General features: G+C 46.4%; 1 protein-coding gene across 2 annotated transcripts in view; it reads right to left on the bottom strand.

The window, feature by feature from the left end:
• Positions 1–2,095: 2,095 nt before the first annotated feature.
• Positions 2,096–18,346, bottom strand: part of LOC128304406 (AF4/FMR2 family member lilli-like) — a 32,153-nt gene continuing 15,902 nt past the window's right edge. The window contains exons 2-10 of one of the 2 annotated variants that reach the window (XM_053041597.1): positions 8,388–9,358; positions 7,945–8,226; positions 6,310–7,135; positions 5,717–6,232; positions 5,470–5,647; positions 5,204–5,383; positions 4,605–5,134; positions 4,212–4,526; positions 2,096–4,139 (exon numbers count right to left, since the gene is read on the bottom strand). In XM_053041597.1, coding sequence (XP_052897557.1) covers positions 3,614–4,139; positions 4,212–4,526; positions 4,605–5,134; positions 5,204–5,383; positions 5,470–5,647; positions 5,717–6,232; positions 6,310–7,135; positions 7,945–8,226; positions 8,388–9,357 — 4,323 coding nt within the window. In that variant the 5' untranslated portion in view covers position 9,358 and the 3' untranslated portion in view covers positions 2,096–3,613. The remainder of the gene's footprint in view (positions 4,140–4,211; positions 4,527–4,604; positions 5,135–5,203; positions 5,384–5,469; positions 5,648–5,716; positions 6,233–6,309; positions 7,136–7,944; positions 8,227–8,387; positions 9,359–18,346) is intronic. The other variant, XM_053041604.1, reaches the window with a different exon arrangement.

Here is an 18,346-nt window from a genome sequence, read left to right as displayed (position 1 = left end):
TGTGATCGTTTCTTAAAAATAAATAAATCATAAATATAGAACATACTTGCAAAAAGAAAAAAACCTTAAACTCGAAGAGTACTGCGGAAAACAAAAAAGGAAACAGAAAAAGAATGTATAAACATAAAAAAAAGGATAAAATCAAAGCAGAAAGTGAAAGTGCTAAATCGGAAGCAAACAGAAACGGAAACGAAACAAAAAAGAAATAAAACAACGAAAAATATTCTTATTATGAAATCAATCTTTGCTATTAAATATCATTCAGCGCACATAACGCATTTACAGCTTAACTTGTGTAGTATTCTAAACTTAATAACAGTATTACTATTACTTCTAGTACTACTACTACTACTACCACCCTCAATAGCCTCACAAGCCAACCAAACAAAGGGCGAACCAAATCAACTAAAACTAGCCACGAATCAAACAACTTTTCTCTCCGCTGCCTCTGTATGTGTGTTTTCTTGTTGTCTCTTTGTCGCTTTGCTACGTTTTGCTCTATTCGCCCATTGGTTTTCGCAAGGTGATCGTAGTGTTTTATTGTTTGCTTGTTGTATTGTGTGCTAATTGTAGCTAAGTAATCACTAGAAAATAGGCAATCAACAGTGATGATCAACCAGGGGATGCTAAGATACTAGGAAAAGGGTGTTTAATAAACGTTCGATAATGGTACGCAAACTGTATTAAGTTCCGCTGCGCTCCACTCAAGAGAGGGTTGGTGGTTGATGATGCTTAGTTTTTGTCTGCTTTGCTAGCTTTCTTCACTAATAGTAGCATAGTAGTAGTTTGCTTACTGGTTAGATGCTTTCTTGTTTGTTTGTATGCGCCATTTCACCCTGTGCCACCGTTGGGCCGGGGTGATCAAGTGTGTAGCAACAGCTTTAACGAGTTTAATTTGATTGCTTATGCTTATTCATCATATGACTTTCATGCTCCTGCAAACACCATTTCCATTTACTTGCTATTCGCTGATTGGCATAGAAAATACGTGACATTACGAACTAGAGAAAGAACAACTAACTATCAAACTTAAACAGGGGGGAAAATGTGATAAAGCACTAAGAACGCGTAAAAAACCACAGCGTCCACCACAAAGCGGGACCATCTTTCCACATAAGTAACAACTCAATCGTACTGAAATCCGTTTTCGTAACCAAATCAGCACTAACTGACGCGACTGACGGTGTGTGTATGTGTGTGTGTGTGTGTGTGTGTGGGTTGTCCTATTATACCGCAACAACAAAAACCCGAACCCTCGGACCGGGTGCGAGGCCCATTCCATGGCAACCGTACGCACACGGGCAGGTGCGCTGTCAAATAGACTTAAATGTTAAACAATCTTTTGATAGAGGCTTCCCCGGATTGCGGGAAAATGGCTTTAGCATCACGTTTGGTTTCTTTTGTTTCCTTGTCAACCGAAGCTTCCGTCAGTCCCAGGTGCGGTTGCGTAGGACAGGTGAAATGTTTCATATAACGTAACGTAACTAAACGTAGCTTCCGTCCTTCGTCACCCCAATCCGGGTGACACATAACCCTTAATCCCTTTCTATTTACTGCCTAAACACCCACTCTTAATCTGAACCGTACGTTGCGCTTGCGGTTATTCTACCTACACAAAACCACCGGTCACCGGTCCCAACGCGCGATCTCTACAAATCGAACTATAAATCTTAAACCATAGTAGGACAGTATTATTATGATAAGTGCATAACTATATTAGAAGGCGCGAGTAGATAAGTTCAGTGTTTCTCTTTTTCTCTTTGCTTTGTTGCTGGATGTGTCTCTCCACTACATTGTGATTTACTTGGAGATGATTTGCTTGCTTAATTCCTTTAGAAAAAAAATACATTATGCCGTGCGTTCAATACACCCATACAGATCGGTGTCCGAAACCGTCTCTCGGCCGAGGAGGTTTTTCTATCATAAACCATCCATTTTTATCTGTACACATTAGATATACGTGTATACGCATTAAAACAAAACAAAAAAAACACTATTTAGTCTCGTTAAGGTTATCTCCCCCAACTAAATATACTTGCTTACAGCTAGTTGATAGTAAAAATAAAAAAAAAAGAAAAACGTAAACACGGAGCACTAAAATCAAAACGAAGCAACTTGTTAAACAATCATAAAAACAAAAAAAATGCAATTTTGGTGACAATTTGACTACGATTTTTACGTTTCCTCCTTCCTTCCTTACCGCTCTCTTTGTCTTCTGCTACTCTTACAGGTTGTAGTTGCTTATGTTAAAACTTTATGATTGACTTGCGTTACATGCTACACGATCAAACGAGTTGTATTTTGAATGGGACGTGAAGGACGCGCAAAGCAAAGATCGTCGAACATGAACCGAATCCGTTGCTGTTGCTGTCCGTCGACATCCCATGCGGCAAAAAATCACACTAAACCATCTAAACACCCCCTATCTGCCTAGTGTACTCTACGCTAAGCTAATCGCATAACAATTAGCCAATGGTTGATTGTAGATGGAACATCGAGAAACAGAACAGGTTGCATCGAACACGATCGATGAACGATCGTGCCGGTGCGAAACAAAAATCGTCAAACCGATTAAAGCTCGACAAGCTATGCTTGTGCTTTGAGAAGAAAATACAGAACAATCGTAACAAGAAACATTTAACTACCACCCGGGGGGGAGGGAGGGTGGTGAGAAAATCCCACCATAATCGAGTCGATCATTTTAACCAGCAAAGCTGCATTCTCCGTTTCTCACTCTCTAAACGATCAAACGAACCTAACACTCCTGAGCGTTCGAAACAAACATCAATGATGCGTGTTCACGTGATAAAAACAACACACTAACCCTAACCTTCTGCCTAGTCTCCTGATTTGGATGGCCAAATTGCGATTTGAGGCATCGGAAAGCAGAAAAACAGAAACGTTTCCCTTCAAACAGAAACTAGACGCTAGGATATGGAATAGCTATAACAGGGGAAACAGATAGTGATGCTAGTTTTGGCTGTTATGCAATTTCGGGCACGATCGAATAGTGGCGTCCCTTTTTCTTGGTAATTTATGTTCGCGAAGCTGGCGAAACCGTTCGAACTGGAAACTGGATGCACACCCGGATAACGGTTCCGTGCATTATCCGTTCTAGCATATCACACGTTTTTTTTACATTCCTACTCCTTACATTATCCGCATGTGTTAATTGCGCGTTGGAAAGCCTCAGCCTCCTCCACAGTGCACTTTTTTAACCCACTTCCTACCACCCCTCCCTGACGCATACATCGATAAGGCAATAGTGTTAGATTCGACAAGAACATCTAAACGAGGAAACGGACGTCAAAAACGCTTTCGCAGTTTACGCATGTCCTCGCTCTCGGTGAATCGTTTAAAATATTAAAGGGAATTTAACAGTGCTTAGAGGCATCAATAGTAACGATAGAGTGTCGGCTACCATCACACCCCACATGGGTCAGCAGCGGGGTATAGCAGTCGCGCGTCATAAACGACCGGTAGTCGTCGTCGTGTGGTGTGTAGATACAAATGTTAGTATGCCTGTATGCGTCCTTTATAAAACGCAACCAGATCAACCTAAGGACGGTACTGCACCGATGGAGAGTTCACCCTTTGACCTAGCGGTGTAATATTACCGGCCGAGCGATTTCTTCTTCAGCTTCTTGAGCGATGAGCGTGGTTTGGTTTTCTTTGCCGGCGGTGGCGATGCATATTGACGGGTAAGATCGCCACTACTGCTGCTACTGCTACCACCACCACCACCACCACCACCAGTGTAGTATGAAACATTGGGGATCGTTTGCAAGATGTTGCCGCCGGTGTTAACACCCGATTCGGCATGCAAAAGTCCATTCGCTTGTAGATGGTGCAGGTGATGATGGTGAGCTATTTGCGGCGAGGCTGTCCGTGCTCGATCAGGTGAGCCGGCGTGTTGGCGATAGTTTCCATGTACAGGTGCGTATGACGTATCATTCGGAGCAGCCCGTTTCAGCGAACCCGTAGAGGATGCGGGCGATGATAGGGTAGACGTCGAGGATGACATAGACGAGGAAGGCGAAGGTGAGTAGGTCATTTGGGCGAGGTTGAGCAGTGCAAACACACCTTCCTGACGGCGACGTTCCTCCACATCTTCGGCGGACGCAACGTGCGGCGGATGGCTACAAGCAAAAGGGGAATTAAATTACACAGTATTAAGAGCATTTTCTGTTTGCAACAGCATTGTCACCTACCTTTCCTCACTGCTCTCGTACGTAGCATCGGATGACGTGCCATTGCTGACCGTATCACTTGGCCGAATCGAATGGTGTTGCTGCTGTGGCTGGTGATGATGAGGGTGGCTGCCCACCGTGTGATGCTGAGGGTGCCGACTGTTGTGCTGTGGTTCGTATCGCTCATCGGACGACGAGCAGCAGCTGTACCCATTCCCTATCGCTGTGGTCGACCCGTTCGTAGTCAATCCATTGCTCGTCAGCTCTTGCACACCGACGCCACCGGCAGAGTATGTATGGTCTTCGCTCGGTGAGGTTGTAATGACAGGAGGTTGGCTAAACAAAAAAGAATAAAACGGGACAAATTATTCACACTGCTATATGCGGGAGAATCTTCCTCACTCTATGCCTTACCCATTGCGGAACGAACTTTCCGTGAATATCTTAGGCCCGTGCTTGAGGGCGAGCATTGCCGTAGCGGCATTCACATCCTCTATTGTATCGGCACTCCATTCTCGCCCGGTAACGATATCCTTCGATATAGCCGCACCGACTGTACCACCGTTCATGTACACAACGCCGCTCGGACCCGTCACGATCGTGGTACCGTCAACGCTCGATAGATACGTAGCATTTACCGATCCATTTGCGGGCGGTTCGGGTGAACCATGCCGATTGTGATGGTAACCACCGCCGGCCACAGCAATCAACTGCTGGTGAGCGTGATGGGCGGAAGGCAATTGGTGCTGCTCGTGCTGTATGTGATGATGCTGGGGCTGATACTGGGTGCTGTGGTGTGAACCGGATGCCAAATCGCCACTTCCACCATCGTAATCGATCGGCGTGGAGGAGCGACTAATATCGTCCAGATCATCATGATGCAGCAGACCATTTTGTGCATCCGTCGGTGCTAGACGACTTGTGAGCTGTGGAAAATTATCCTGCTGGAAAGGAAAACGGCCCCGATTAGCGCTTTTGTACACATTGAACCAGGCAAAATTTCTTGGACGTACCTTGGAATAGTGTGACCCATTGCCAGTTGGGCTGGCATTGGTGGAACGTTGCTGCTGCATGCTCTTATACGTTGCCTTATCCATGCCGGAACCGGCGTGGAACGGTGAGCGCGAAAGAGCCTGCACGAGGTTTGGCCTGAACTGAGGCTCCACCATCCACAGGGAGCCCTTACCGAGATTCTGTTACCCAACGAGACAAAAAGGCAGGAGAACGTGTGATAGAACCAGCGTTTGCAATTGGCGTACAAGCTAAATCGTAAACCTACCGCAGCCTTTTCCACCTTCTGGAAACACTTGTTCAGCGATAGATTGTGGCGCACACTGTTCTTCCACCCGGTCGGGGCGGTTTTAAAGTACGGGAACTGATGCACGATCCAGGCGTAAATCTCTTTCACCGGTAACGCCTTCTGTTGGGAGTTTTCAATGGCCATGAAGATGAGCGAGCTACGATGAGGAAAGAACAATAAGTATGCTGAATATATTTCCTCTTTTCATTAGTGCATTCGAACTCACCTGAAGCTGAACGGAGGCTTACTGTTCACGTGTACCAGCGGATCGTATGGCACGTTGGTCGGATGCTTCGCTTTCGGCGGAGCTAACTTCGACGGACTGACGGAACTACCGGAGGAACCTTGGGGCGATGCGGGCATAGAAAGCGACGCAGTCGAGCTGGTGGATGGCGGCGGTGGCAACGGTTGTTGCTGTGGAGGCGGTGTTGCAATCGGTTGCTGCTGTGGCTGGTAATGATTCGAATGGTGCTGAATGATCAACCCGTTGCTGGAGCTACCGTTGTGGGTTGGGGACAGCATCGTCGGCGACGGCACAGGTGATTGCTTGATCATGTTGAGGCCACCGTACACGGTCACGGTGTTGCCGACGTGGTTGCTGTACTCCTCGCCACTCACATTCGGGGAACTCATGGTGCTACTTCCACCATAACTGCTGCTACTACCGTTCTTGATCGGTGCTGCCGGTGGAGGATAATGACGATCCTCGACGCTGTCGGTACCATCATCGTACTTCACAGCACTGTAATGGGGGGAAGAATTCAAAGTGTAAGATTAGTCAAACATCGCGTTCGAACGCTCGCCACACTTCATACACACCTGTTTGTTTGTTGTTTCATGGGTGTAACGAAGATGTTGCTTGTTCCACTAGCGGACATCAGTGTCACTGTTCCACCGATCATGGTTTTAGCGTTTGGTTGATGCTGCGATGGCTGATGTTGCTGTTGTTGCTGCTGTTGCTGCTGCTGTTGCTGTTGCTGCTTCACAAGCTCCTCCCGAAGATACTTTTTGTGGAAGTGTTGATGCGGAGTGCTTGTAGCAGTGCTGCTGTTGGAATTTGAGTGTGTGCTCACCGGTGTCGAAGCTGCCACCGGAGCCGCCACTGTCGAGCTGACGGGTGATGACACAATCCCGTACGATGTAGAAATCGGTACGCCCGTACTGCTGCCCCCCGTTACAATGAACGGTGTAGCCGTTGTGGCCGGACCCGGGCTCGTCATCACGGACACCTTCATCGTTTTACCACCGTCCAGCACTACCTGTTGCTGGATCGTGCCATTGGTGCCGGCGAGCGTGTGATGCGGATGGTGATGCTGATTAACCGCAATCACCGGTATACCAATGATCGTATCTCCGTTAAGCGTGGTGATTGCCTTCGAGCTGGAACCGTGCTGCTGGTACAGATGCTGCGATGGCGTCCGTCGATCGATCGTCACGGCTGGATCGATTGAATATGCACAGCCGGTGCTACTCTGCTCCGATGACGAATTGGCTGAAGAGTTGTTATCCTCGGAAATGCTGGATGAATCTTCCACAAAGTCGCTGGTCGGTGAGATACGACCAGCCACACCACCACCGGTCACTACCGTGCTTATCTGTCTGGGACTATCCGGGGATGAAACTGGCACTTTAGGCAGATGGATACCTGGTAGGAAATAAAGTATTCGTTAGTGCTGAATAATTGATTGATCGTTATAATGCACTAAACAAAAAGGCTACTATTAAAAAAACTCTCTTAAAATTAAATTAAATTAAAACTCTTCGAACATAATCTGACCATCCGATTCATCAATAACCCTAACACACAGAATGATAACGCTACATTGTCGCTTATTCTTGAGCGACATCCATTGTTTGTAACAGCGCAGCATCCTGTAATTTCACTTACTAGCCGGTCCTACGCATTACGCAAATCTAATCCACACTGAGAAGGAATAGCCGCCCTATGCTGACGCAACTTTACGCGTGAAGCAACGCAGAAAATCGTACTCCTAAGCTAATCAATCTCACGTACACCTTGTCTATCCGCTGAGCAGCTTCTGCATGCAGGTTTGATTTACCGATACGACCTGACCACAGTACCAACAGTTGTGACCGATAGGAATCCTGTGTGACACTATCGTACTGTTGAACCATCAGAATAAGGAAAAGAAGGCAAATTCCCGAGATTGTAAATAAATGTCATACCATACCGACATATCGACTGGTATGATGCGTCCTCCCAAACCGCAGCAATAGCCACACTCTAACCTCGTAAGACAACAATACTCTTGTGTCATTGAGGTTATAGCTTCGCGGTAAGTAAGCGCGGTTGGGTGCCAAAAAAAACCCTCTCGATACAAACAAATAAAAGGCTGGTCGAACGTACACAACCGATCGTTGGCCTGATCTAAATACCGACATACTTGTACCCTAACGCCTTTTCCTTCGCGCACGCCTTCCTATGCTTCCTACCTTTGAGTAAATTCTTATCCTGCAACCAAGACAACGATGTCAGCTCCTCGTCACCGTTCGTCGTCGGTGGTTGCCCGTTGGTGGCTGCTGTGACGGGTGTACCACCGTGCAGTAGATGCGACTGATGCGCTGGGAGTGTGACCGTTCGTGCCGTACCACCGGTACCGGTGGCAGTGGTGCTTATGATAACATTATTGTTGATAATGTCGTGTTCGGCCATATCCATCTGTTCCGTTGCCAGCAGTACGATGTTGCCCCCATTGATCGTTTCGCCTGTCGTTGCTGTTGGAACATTGAATGGGAAGTTATTAGAACATTTATCTTCACTACTCATACATTGTTCATAAATTAAACTGTGATAATAATCATGTAATCCGCCCAGAAAAGGGTAGGAGTGAAGTACAAGTACATCCCCAGTAGAGCACAAACGCACTCGTACTTACTTATATAATCTTCACCTGCGCGGCCCTGGTGCAGCAGTACGAGCTTGCCCGTGGTCGTGGTAGTGGCCGTTCCATTCCGATCCGCCACCACCAACATACCGGTACCGGCCGTACCAGTGCTGGCAGCACCTAACGATGACACTACCGGAGACGGCGACGATGGCACGGTATTGACGACGGTGGCGGAACCTCCCGTTACTAGTGCGAGTGCACCCGTACCGACGGGTGCCATATTGCTGCTGGTGTTGTTGCCGTTACTGCTTCCGGTTGTGATTGGTGCAACAATGCTACCACCAGCACCATTGTTGGGTGTTGCCGTGGCAACCGTTTGGTAGTGGGTACCGTTACCAGCCGCACTATGATTGCCAAGACTGATGGTGTACGTATGGGGATGATGTTGATGCACGATTTGATGCGTAATCGTGTTGCTGCTGCTGCTGCTGCTGCTGCTGCTGCTGCTAGTACCACTGTTAGTGTTGCTGTTGCAGTTGCCCGTGTTGCTGCTGATAAGAATGTTTTTTGCTCCAGCCGAACCGCTGCCACTATTGTGGTTTTTGAAGCTCGTGTTGTTGTTGTTGATCGTATGGTTTACGGTGTGTTGCTGCTGTGGCTGCAGGTGTAGTAGCTGTTGATGCATCATTGACTGCTCGAGTGGAATCGTTGACAGCACCATGGTGGAGCCGTTCCGGACAGAATCAGTCCCTGAAGTTGTTGGTACTCTGGTGGGACCCCCCTCGGCAGCGCACCCGAGATGGGACGATATTGTCGTTTCTGCTCCCGGACTGGGCACCGGTGACGTGGTCTCAACGGTCACGTGATCTCCAACGATGGTCACTAAACCCGTACCACTGTGGCCGATCTCCGCGTCTTCCTCTTCCTCTAGCAGCTCTTCCTCGATCGATTCGTCCGCAATTAGATGATCACTGGCACCGTCACTGCTGTCTTCATCAAGTGTCCTTTCCGGGGACATTCTGCAAAAAGAAGAGACCAAGAAGAAGGAACATTGTAGTGAGGCTGTTTAGTAGAGCTTTACCCCAGTGGTCCCCCCCCCCACCCTCGATATAGGTATCTTACAAAGAAGGTATCTCAACCCAGCGTATGGCCACCGCACAACCAAATGAAACGTTCCAGCTAAAGAACCCATTTTGCAATGGAACGTTCGCAACAGCAGCACCATCTTTCGGCTGTGCGATTCGGGTTGTCCGCGCATTGGTTTCTTCCTTTCTTTTTTTTTTATTAAACTACCGTCCCGGAACCCATAGAAACGGATGCGGACCCCCAACAACACACACACACACACAAACGCGTTTGCCACAACAGCGAGGGTTGGTTTTGCAAACACGGGATCATCGCGCTACGGATTTCTAGGGCGGGTAAATCCGACGCCATCGATTTAATAAACCGTGAGCTGCGCCAGTGCACGCCGTCGAGACCCATTCGAGGTTTCGCATTAAGTGTTTCTCTCGGGAACTTCAACTCGGGAACATGTCTTAGTGCATGGGAGAGAGACGGAGTGGATGGATATCGGAGACAAGGATAATCCGTTTTGTACGTGGTGCGCGCCCTCACATGATGTCCATATCCCGAAAGCCCCGAAAAGCCGTGACAACTGCACGGTAGCAACAAAACTTCCAAGATGGTTGTTGATGGTGGTCGAATCGTGGCGTGCAGGGGAGATGGTGGCTGTAACAAAAAGACGTATCCCAGGGCGACCCCATCACACCTTGTAGGAAACCTCGCCAAAGAAGCATAAACGTGTAGGGCACACCCGTTTTATTAGTTACCCACTATTTATGGCGATCGTTGTCTAAAGTTCCCAAACTTACACACATCGTCGTCGGTGCACGGTGAATGCACCCCGTCTCGCCGTACCCAAGAGGCATATCAATCACCACTGTTGCTAGCGAGTCAAATTGGGGCCCTTTAGCAAAAGGGCACACGAATCGAACCGTTTGGGGCTGTGTCCTTCGACAGTCCCTTGTACACGGAAGCCGCAGCCATGGGGATGCGTCCTTTAGCTTCGTGTTGACCCAATTGTTGCAGTCTTTTTTGTTTTGTTTTGGTATCGAATGAACGGGACAAGCTTTCTTTACTTGGCTGTCTATCGGCTCTAAAGGGCAGTTCCTGAAGGATCCGTGCTGACGACTGGTGGCCACCACCGTTGGGTCGAAAGCAAGGGCATAATAATGGGCATCATGGGAGTAAGGGTTCATCAAAATTTGACCAGCACGTGGGGAATAATGCGGCCCCCACTTCCGTGTACCATCATATCCCGGTGGGAATAGAAGGAAAAATTAATATTAACTTTCTTCGTTCTATTGTCTCCCTCTCGCCGGGAGGAGACATTCTTTCCCACCATGTCCAATTTATGGTCCATTCCTTACGGTCTCCTCATGGCTTCTTAAGGGTAAGATTAAAGTGGAGCTAAAAATAAGCATCCTCCTGCGGAGTACTCATTGCACCACGGAACTTCGCAGGTTTCCTTTGCGGAACTTTTACTCGCATTCTCTCTCTTTCTCACTCGCTCTTTCCTTTTCTCGCTCTCTTTCTTTTTCGCTATCTCTCTCTCTCTCTCTCAATCCAAAGGCAAAATAGGTCCTATTCCTTAGCCAATGGGGCAACAATGTAATGGAAATCAATACAAAATTATCATATCTCAAGCAACGGATCAAACGCAATTACAGCAGTAACGAGATTATCTTCCATGTTGACGACGCGTTTTGTAAACTTTTTTTACGATCCTCCGCTTCGTTGGCTGTAAAATGTTCAAATAGTTTTCTAACAAAATTTACATTACAATATCGTCCAGCGCTATGGACAAAGTGGACATAATTGCGCCCCGGGTTGCTTCCCTTTAAAAAGTTTACATCCTTGCCATAGTCGGTTTTTATTTTCTCCACGACCTATGGCGAACTCGCGACAACGACGCCACGTTGTCGGGCCCATGGTCACCGGGCCATCCACTGAGGTGGATAATTTGGACTGTGAAATTTTTACACGCCAGCGCCCTTTCCCAGGCAACAACAGCAAACAAAAACACACAATAAAACTACACACAAAATTGGATCAATTTTGTCGAGCAAATAGTCGGGCGGCGGTGTCCGGTCCGGTGAGGAAAAAGTTGCCGGACAACTTGTAACTCGCCCGAACGGGACCAGGAACTCAACGCGTCCAAGGCGACGCGATATGTGCTGCTGCTGATTGGTTGTTCCGCTGCTCCGTTAAACATCCTGCTGGTTAAAACATTCCACGCAGCAAAAAAGTGCAACCAAAACCAAACGGAGGACCATGTGGCCTAAAGGTTAGGAGCGGGTGGCAATTCTTTGGGGGCTTTAAATTGCCTGCAAGCCAAAGGATACGACTGTACGCGCCAGGCAAACACAGCGCGTTAATTGACAGATTGCATTATGTCACAGCGGTTATGTGTTCTAATCGGTTGGTAAACGCGACCCAAGAAGGACTTCCTGCTCGTTCTTTGAAGGACACAACTCAACACACTGAGGGAGAGGAAAGCTTCCTTGCGGGAAGTGAAGTACAGGTGAAGTGATTATTCAGTTACCAAAGAAACCACACTTCGACAACTAGTCACAAACAAACTGACTGATCGTGGAGTGGCTCTAGCACCCTCCCCCCCCCCCCCCCCTTTCTCTTTCCTCGATGCTGAGGTCAACAGCAGGGTATGTTAGTAGCACCCATGTATAGAGCCGTGCCTTGAGGCAGTAGCAAGCCGAGAAACAGGTCACACTGGAGAAGTACTGGCGGAGTACTAGTACGGGCCTTGGAATGGTGCCGTGTTTTCGGGGGGTGGTAATGCCCCACACACACACACCTTAGTGTAGCAAGGTGTAATGAAGTGGTTGCTGGGTGTTGCTAACGCAGCACTTCGTAGTGCCGGGTACCGTTGTGCCCTTCCACCACTAACAGCAATTTCACTACCCAAATACAATCCCACGGTACAGCAGCAAAAATCTTCACGCTACCAAAGGTTGCTACTCGGGCGCAGTTGGAGCAGTGCGCCTGCAAGGTATGCAAATGTTTACACACATCATTTAGACGAGCGCACGCGGGAATTAGGACGAATAAATTTAACAATATGAAACGCGTTTTGTATAAATTGTATGACATTAATAGAATTGTTTTCTTTGCTTCTTTCAATTCATCACATACTAAACTATACTAAAGTGTAGATAAATAATGTAAAAAAAAAACAAAGCGAAGCGAACCCCGTATATTATCTTTATGTTCATATCAGTTTGAGACAGGTTTTTGTTTCGGAGGTGGAATTAAAAAACAACATTCGGTAGAGAAACAAATGAAACGTTCCGAAAAGAAAGCAATCACGCTAAATGTTGTTCAGATTATCGCATGTGTTTTGGTGCAGTAAGACCAACACCCAAACCCGGTTCACTCGACTTCTACAAAAAACAATCTCATGCTGTCCAAAAAGTCCCCCCACAAAAAAAAACGGACGACAAAGAGAAAGGCACACACCTCCCCAATGCTTTCGGGGAGGGGATCGATGATGATCGCGAACCTTCTTTTACATACCCATCATCATCATCATCATCATCAAACGCAACCCCACACACACACACAAACACGCGCCGGCGCGCGTACGAATATCGGACGATCGTAACCGGCCGTGCTGGTTTTTGATTGTCCATTCCAAAAAAAAACGCGCACCGAAAGGGCACGCATGGGGCGGCGCATATGCTAACCAAGAAGTGCAAGAAGTGTCGTGATCCAGAAAATTAAACCAAAAACAAAAACCCCACGTTTCGCTCATTCACCTTTGGGGCTTTTCGGTGGGGAGTGGAAAGTTCTACCCAGTTTGATCGAACGGAGAGTTTTTGTGCTGGTGTGATAGTAAGCCCTGCCAAGACAGCAGTTTGGGGATGCATGGTGGCTTATATAAAGTGCCACAGAAAAGCTAACGTTGGGCTGACAAGATTAAGGAATCTGGTTTGGGAAAGGCTAGTCTTCTGCCAGTTAAACATCCTTTCGAATTGCAGCACACATTCACCTCTTGGAATTGCCTTCTTTCCCCCTAGGAATATCCCTTACCTTACCCACCGGAAAAGGTCACGTCACACACCCATTTTCCTTCTTACGGTAGCATTTTTTTTTCTTTCGGATAAGGAAAAGTGTGTTCTGCACGGATAAGCGAAAAAAAGGACGAGCCACGAGACGAGGGGATTGATTTGTTGTTTGGTTGCCAACGTAAACAAAATTTCAAACCACTTGGTTACTGCGATTGGAAGCAGGTACACCTCTTCTGGGCTGGCTGGGGGTGGCATGGTGCGCTACTACTTACACCCCACAGCACCCTTGGAACGTCCGACGAACAAATAGTGTATTTTTATCCCACACCAATACCACCAATCAGATACTAACCATCATCGGGCTAACCTCATTCTATGTCCCTGTCTCGCATTCTTGCCTTTCTGCTTGGGCCGGTCGTGATGACAACCGCGTGTTGAGTCGAGTCCTTGCAATGTCAAACAACGTAAAGCACCACTCACGCACACACACACGGACCAACTTTTACCGCAGTATCACATCGCACCTCACTCACACACCGTTGAAAGCAACGCGGCGACTCGCGCTTCAACAACTGGATGGATAAAACACACACCCGCACACGCCATAGCGAACGTCCGGTACGTGTATGGGTGTGGACCAATCAGACGCCAAACGCGTCCCGCACACATTCGCAAGCGTGCACAACAAAACCCAACTCGTCCTAGGCGCGCCTGGCACAGGATTGTTTGGGGCGCCAGTGTACACACAGAACGGAAGAACGCCAAAAAAAAAGGTCAAGGTCACACAGTGTGCCAGCTGGAAAACGGAGAGGGAAAGCGCGCCTATGTTACACTCCGAGTGGCGCAAGAGCGCACCAATACCACTGCTCGCAAGGTGTGAATGTTCCCGAAAGGACACTGCGATGGAATGTGTGTAGTGATGCACAGCTGAACATTGAACGAGGGGAAAAGTGAGATTGGAAGTTTTGCGTTCAGTTTCCATAGTTTCCATACTCGCTTATCGTATACTAACAGTAGGCGTTTTTTTTTCTATTTTCGTTGCATCAACGTCCACCACCGTTCTCCTTCAGCAATGGGGGCCATTTTTTTTTCATTGTACGGCAAAGTGCGATGTAAACGCCATCTTCTGGACCCCTTTCTTTTGTTTGACGACGCACGGATGATGATGGTGATGGCCTGATTATAGCCGTTTTGTGTATGGCCTGGTTTTGCTTTGTGTGTTTGACATTGTTTTTGCTGTACGGTCGTCGCTGGCAACGCCACTTTTGCAGGTGACAGCTGAAATTATTGCTCTATTGCGGGTGCACAACAACGCATACACACACACACTGTGAAAAGGTTGAATGTGCGTGCGAAAAAGTTTAAACCCAACAAAAAGGCGCTGAGCGGATCAGATTAGCCGTAGAACACGTATACCAGTTATTCTTATTTGTTTTGTTGCTAACGATGAAAGATAATTTGCCACATTTTGCAACTTGTGCATGGATGGAATATTTGTTATTTAAATAATAAAAACATTAGTGTATATATCGTCATAAGTCTATAAATGTAAAAATGCTTTACCTAGTGAATTATAGTGAATATAACAGAAGAACGTCACATCCACCCACGTGTTCGTTGAGAGGAGACTCGACCTCGACTGAATAAGCTGATAACACGAATAATAGGTACTTCTAACCTTCCTCTAATAATTATTTAGCGTATTTGCAAGTAATGTTGTATGCTGTTTTTTGATTAATTATTACTTGATCAATCTGTTTAGTTTTGTTTGAATTTCTGTTTATTATTATGTCACATGGCTTTAGAACTGTCATTTCCTATCAACCAGGATAATCCAAACCCCCCTCGTTAATTGCAGAATGGCCATTTCGCTGTTCCCTGTTTAAATTATAAAAGTTCACGAGCTTCAGCAATAATTTCAAATTGAAGTGGAATATTCGAATATTCCCATTCCACTACGCCTTCTTCTTGGCGTAACGACCTACTAGATCATGCCTACCATTTCTGACTTACTAGACTAATTTTATCACGTAGCCGGATAGTCAGTTCTTGCCACCGGGGAACGGTCCGGAAGGATTTTTGACCCGGTTCCTATCGTGTGAACACCGCTCTTCTTCTCTTCTACATTAAAAAATATTTAAAAAAAAACAGCAATTGATTTTCGTATGTGTTTTTCATCGATCGGAAATGTTACCCAGTACTTGTTCCCATAACTATTAACCTGAACTACCGATCTGTTGTCCGATCTTGTCACTGACCGGAGAAACATAACGATCATTCGAGTAAAACACTGTTGTTCAGTTGCAAAACCAAACATCCAAGAGATGCCCTTTTTCAAGGTTTCTTCGGTAAGTGACAGTCGTCGCATCAGACTATGACCCTTTGCCATGTACCTGTGTGCTGTTTGGAATCATTCGCCAGCAAACGGCAAACCGTCGATCTTCCCTTCGCTTGTGCGCGCGTGACACCCCAAACACGTGTCCTTCGCTACTGCGCGTGACAGCTCGGCTTGATGACTCGACGCCTTTTTGGCGTCTGGGTTGTGGCAACCAAAAAAAAAAAGAGGAAGAACCATCCACACAGAAGTAGATTCAAGCTTAGCCAGGACAGATAAGACGCATGATTGTCCGTAGCATAAATGCTTCCTCGTTATCCAGTAAAAGTGTTTGTGAACGAACGGGTGTAGAGAGTTGTTGCTTCCAACACTATCCCGCACACGACAACACAGCCTTATCGTCGGGCTCAACTTACGGCCGAACTGGAGATGTAGTGTGGGGTGTCCAGGTTCGCGATTCTCTTCATACGCGTCATTATGAATGGGTGGTAGGCTATAAAATATGCACACACCCATCCGAGACTGTGTGGCATGGAAACCAAAAAAAAAACAAGACTTCAAAGTAACACACACACACCCCATATAGCTATCGACCTGCCGGACTTGAACCTTCCGAAACCTTCCCAAAACCGGCGGTGGAACTTGCTTGCGTGTAATTTGCAATCGAACAAAATAAAACCCCTTTGCGTATCCTTGGGTTTGGTGAGCCAGAAACAAAAAACCAAAACGGCCACAATCCATTTGACGGTACCGCCATGATGGAACGCATAAAAAATGCATTTCATTTTCAGTTGTTTCCATTCGGTTCCTTACCATGAGGAAGCGGTCCGGAATGATGTCTTGCAGTCATGAAAGCGTGTTACAACCGCCCAACATCGGTTTATGATATTGCGAATGAAACAAAAGCAGCAGCATTTGACAGAATAAGTTCTGCAAACGTTTATAACTCCCCCCTTCTTTCACCGAACAAATGCAAGTGCCTTTTAGCAGGCTAACGTTGTTGCTGGCCTCTGCTGGCAAGCACACCACTGCACAATACACACACGCAAACAACAATTGCTGATAAAACTGCATTAAAAAAGTGCACTATGCACGCTACTACACTCCGATTATTAAATGAAAAAACGCGAAGAAAAAAAACCACCGACGAGCACCATACATATTGATAAGTGTCTGGAAGGAGGAAGGAGAACTCGCCTAACGGTGGCGCCCAATAATGAAGAGTCGCACGCATTTAAAAGGCCGCCGGGTTTTGTTTGGTGTTTGCTGGACATCGTGGTTATGGGGTCGAATTTTCTGCATAAAACACTAAACAGACCAAAAGTTTCATTTGAACGAGATTTGCGCAACAATGACGGTGTGACTAAGGGCACAGAAACAGCATCTGCCCGTAGTTGTCGTATGATCTACCGACAGCATATTCCCGATGACACACACGATGACTCAGCAGCAGTCATTGGGACGAATGCCTTCGAATACAACAAAAATTTCCAATATCTTGTGTAGATTTGCTAGAGGCGAAAAAAACCAACCAACTTTTATGACCCCCAGACGAAACCTTTGCCACCACAGGTATGATCAAGTTATTGGTTTCACGTCTCCAATGGGAGACCGAATAAATAATTTAAATTTCGACAAATCATACCAAAAAAAAACCACGAACCCTATCTTTGGGCAAGCTAGAAACACCTTTAAAACGACATCCCGGACTGGGGATTTCTCATTTTTTTTGTGATTTGCGTAGCGTTTAATGTATAAGAGTTTGATAAATTGCCACGGTGTACTCTAAAGCGTTATTTTTTACTTGTTTTTACTTTTTTTCATACACCTTATTAATGAATCGGGTAAAAGGTTAAGAAACCCATCCAAAGGCACACGCAACGCAAGGCCAATGTAAAATAGTCTAAGTAGTATTATAAGTATGGTGTATTTTATTAACGAAAGTTTAGATTGCAGGGCAGCTACATCTTCTTTTGCTTTTCTGTTAGTAAATGATCTTATAAACACAAAGTTTTTTGAGGAATAGAGGTGGGAAAAATATTGCTCGCTCTCAATAAGTAAGGGAGATTTGAACGCACAACGGGCATGGCATCAGATCATGAACTCATTCATTACGCTATTCATCCAGTCATGCGATGAACCGATTAAAATCCAATATCAATGAATGCAGCTCGTCCCCATAACCGAAGATCAAACAATGTGAAACGAATTAATACACTCTTGTACAAAATTGATATAATTCTCCACATTACTGGGAACAACAGCATATACTATTATATTCTCACCCAAATAACAAAACACTGTTTCGTTCCCATTCGCTTCCCACTTCGTCCCCCGTACAAACCGCAAAACTTCTTTCCAGCTGTTCACGCGTGATTGACGCGACATTTTTGTGAAATTAGTAGCAATCTTCTAGCGTACCATTCTTTACAAACGCCCGCTTGTGCTCCAGTTGTATTCTTGAGCGGTCGCTAACGATCGCGCGTACTACATCACTACTTATTGTACGTTTTGCGTAGGTGCAGCACAACAGACGAAACCGGGAAACATGATCTTCGCTGAAGCGGCACGACAGATGCACG

The sequence above is a fragment of the Anopheles moucheti genome, chromosome 2, assembly GCF_943734755.1.
Source record: "Anopheles moucheti chromosome 2, idAnoMoucSN_F20_07, whole genome shotgun sequence".
NCBI classification, from domain to species: Eukaryota; Metazoa; Arthropoda; class Insecta; order Diptera; family Culicidae; genus Anopheles; species Anopheles moucheti.
Note: the sequence above shows the minus strand (reverse complement) of the source record. Positions and strands in the feature narration are given on the sequence as shown.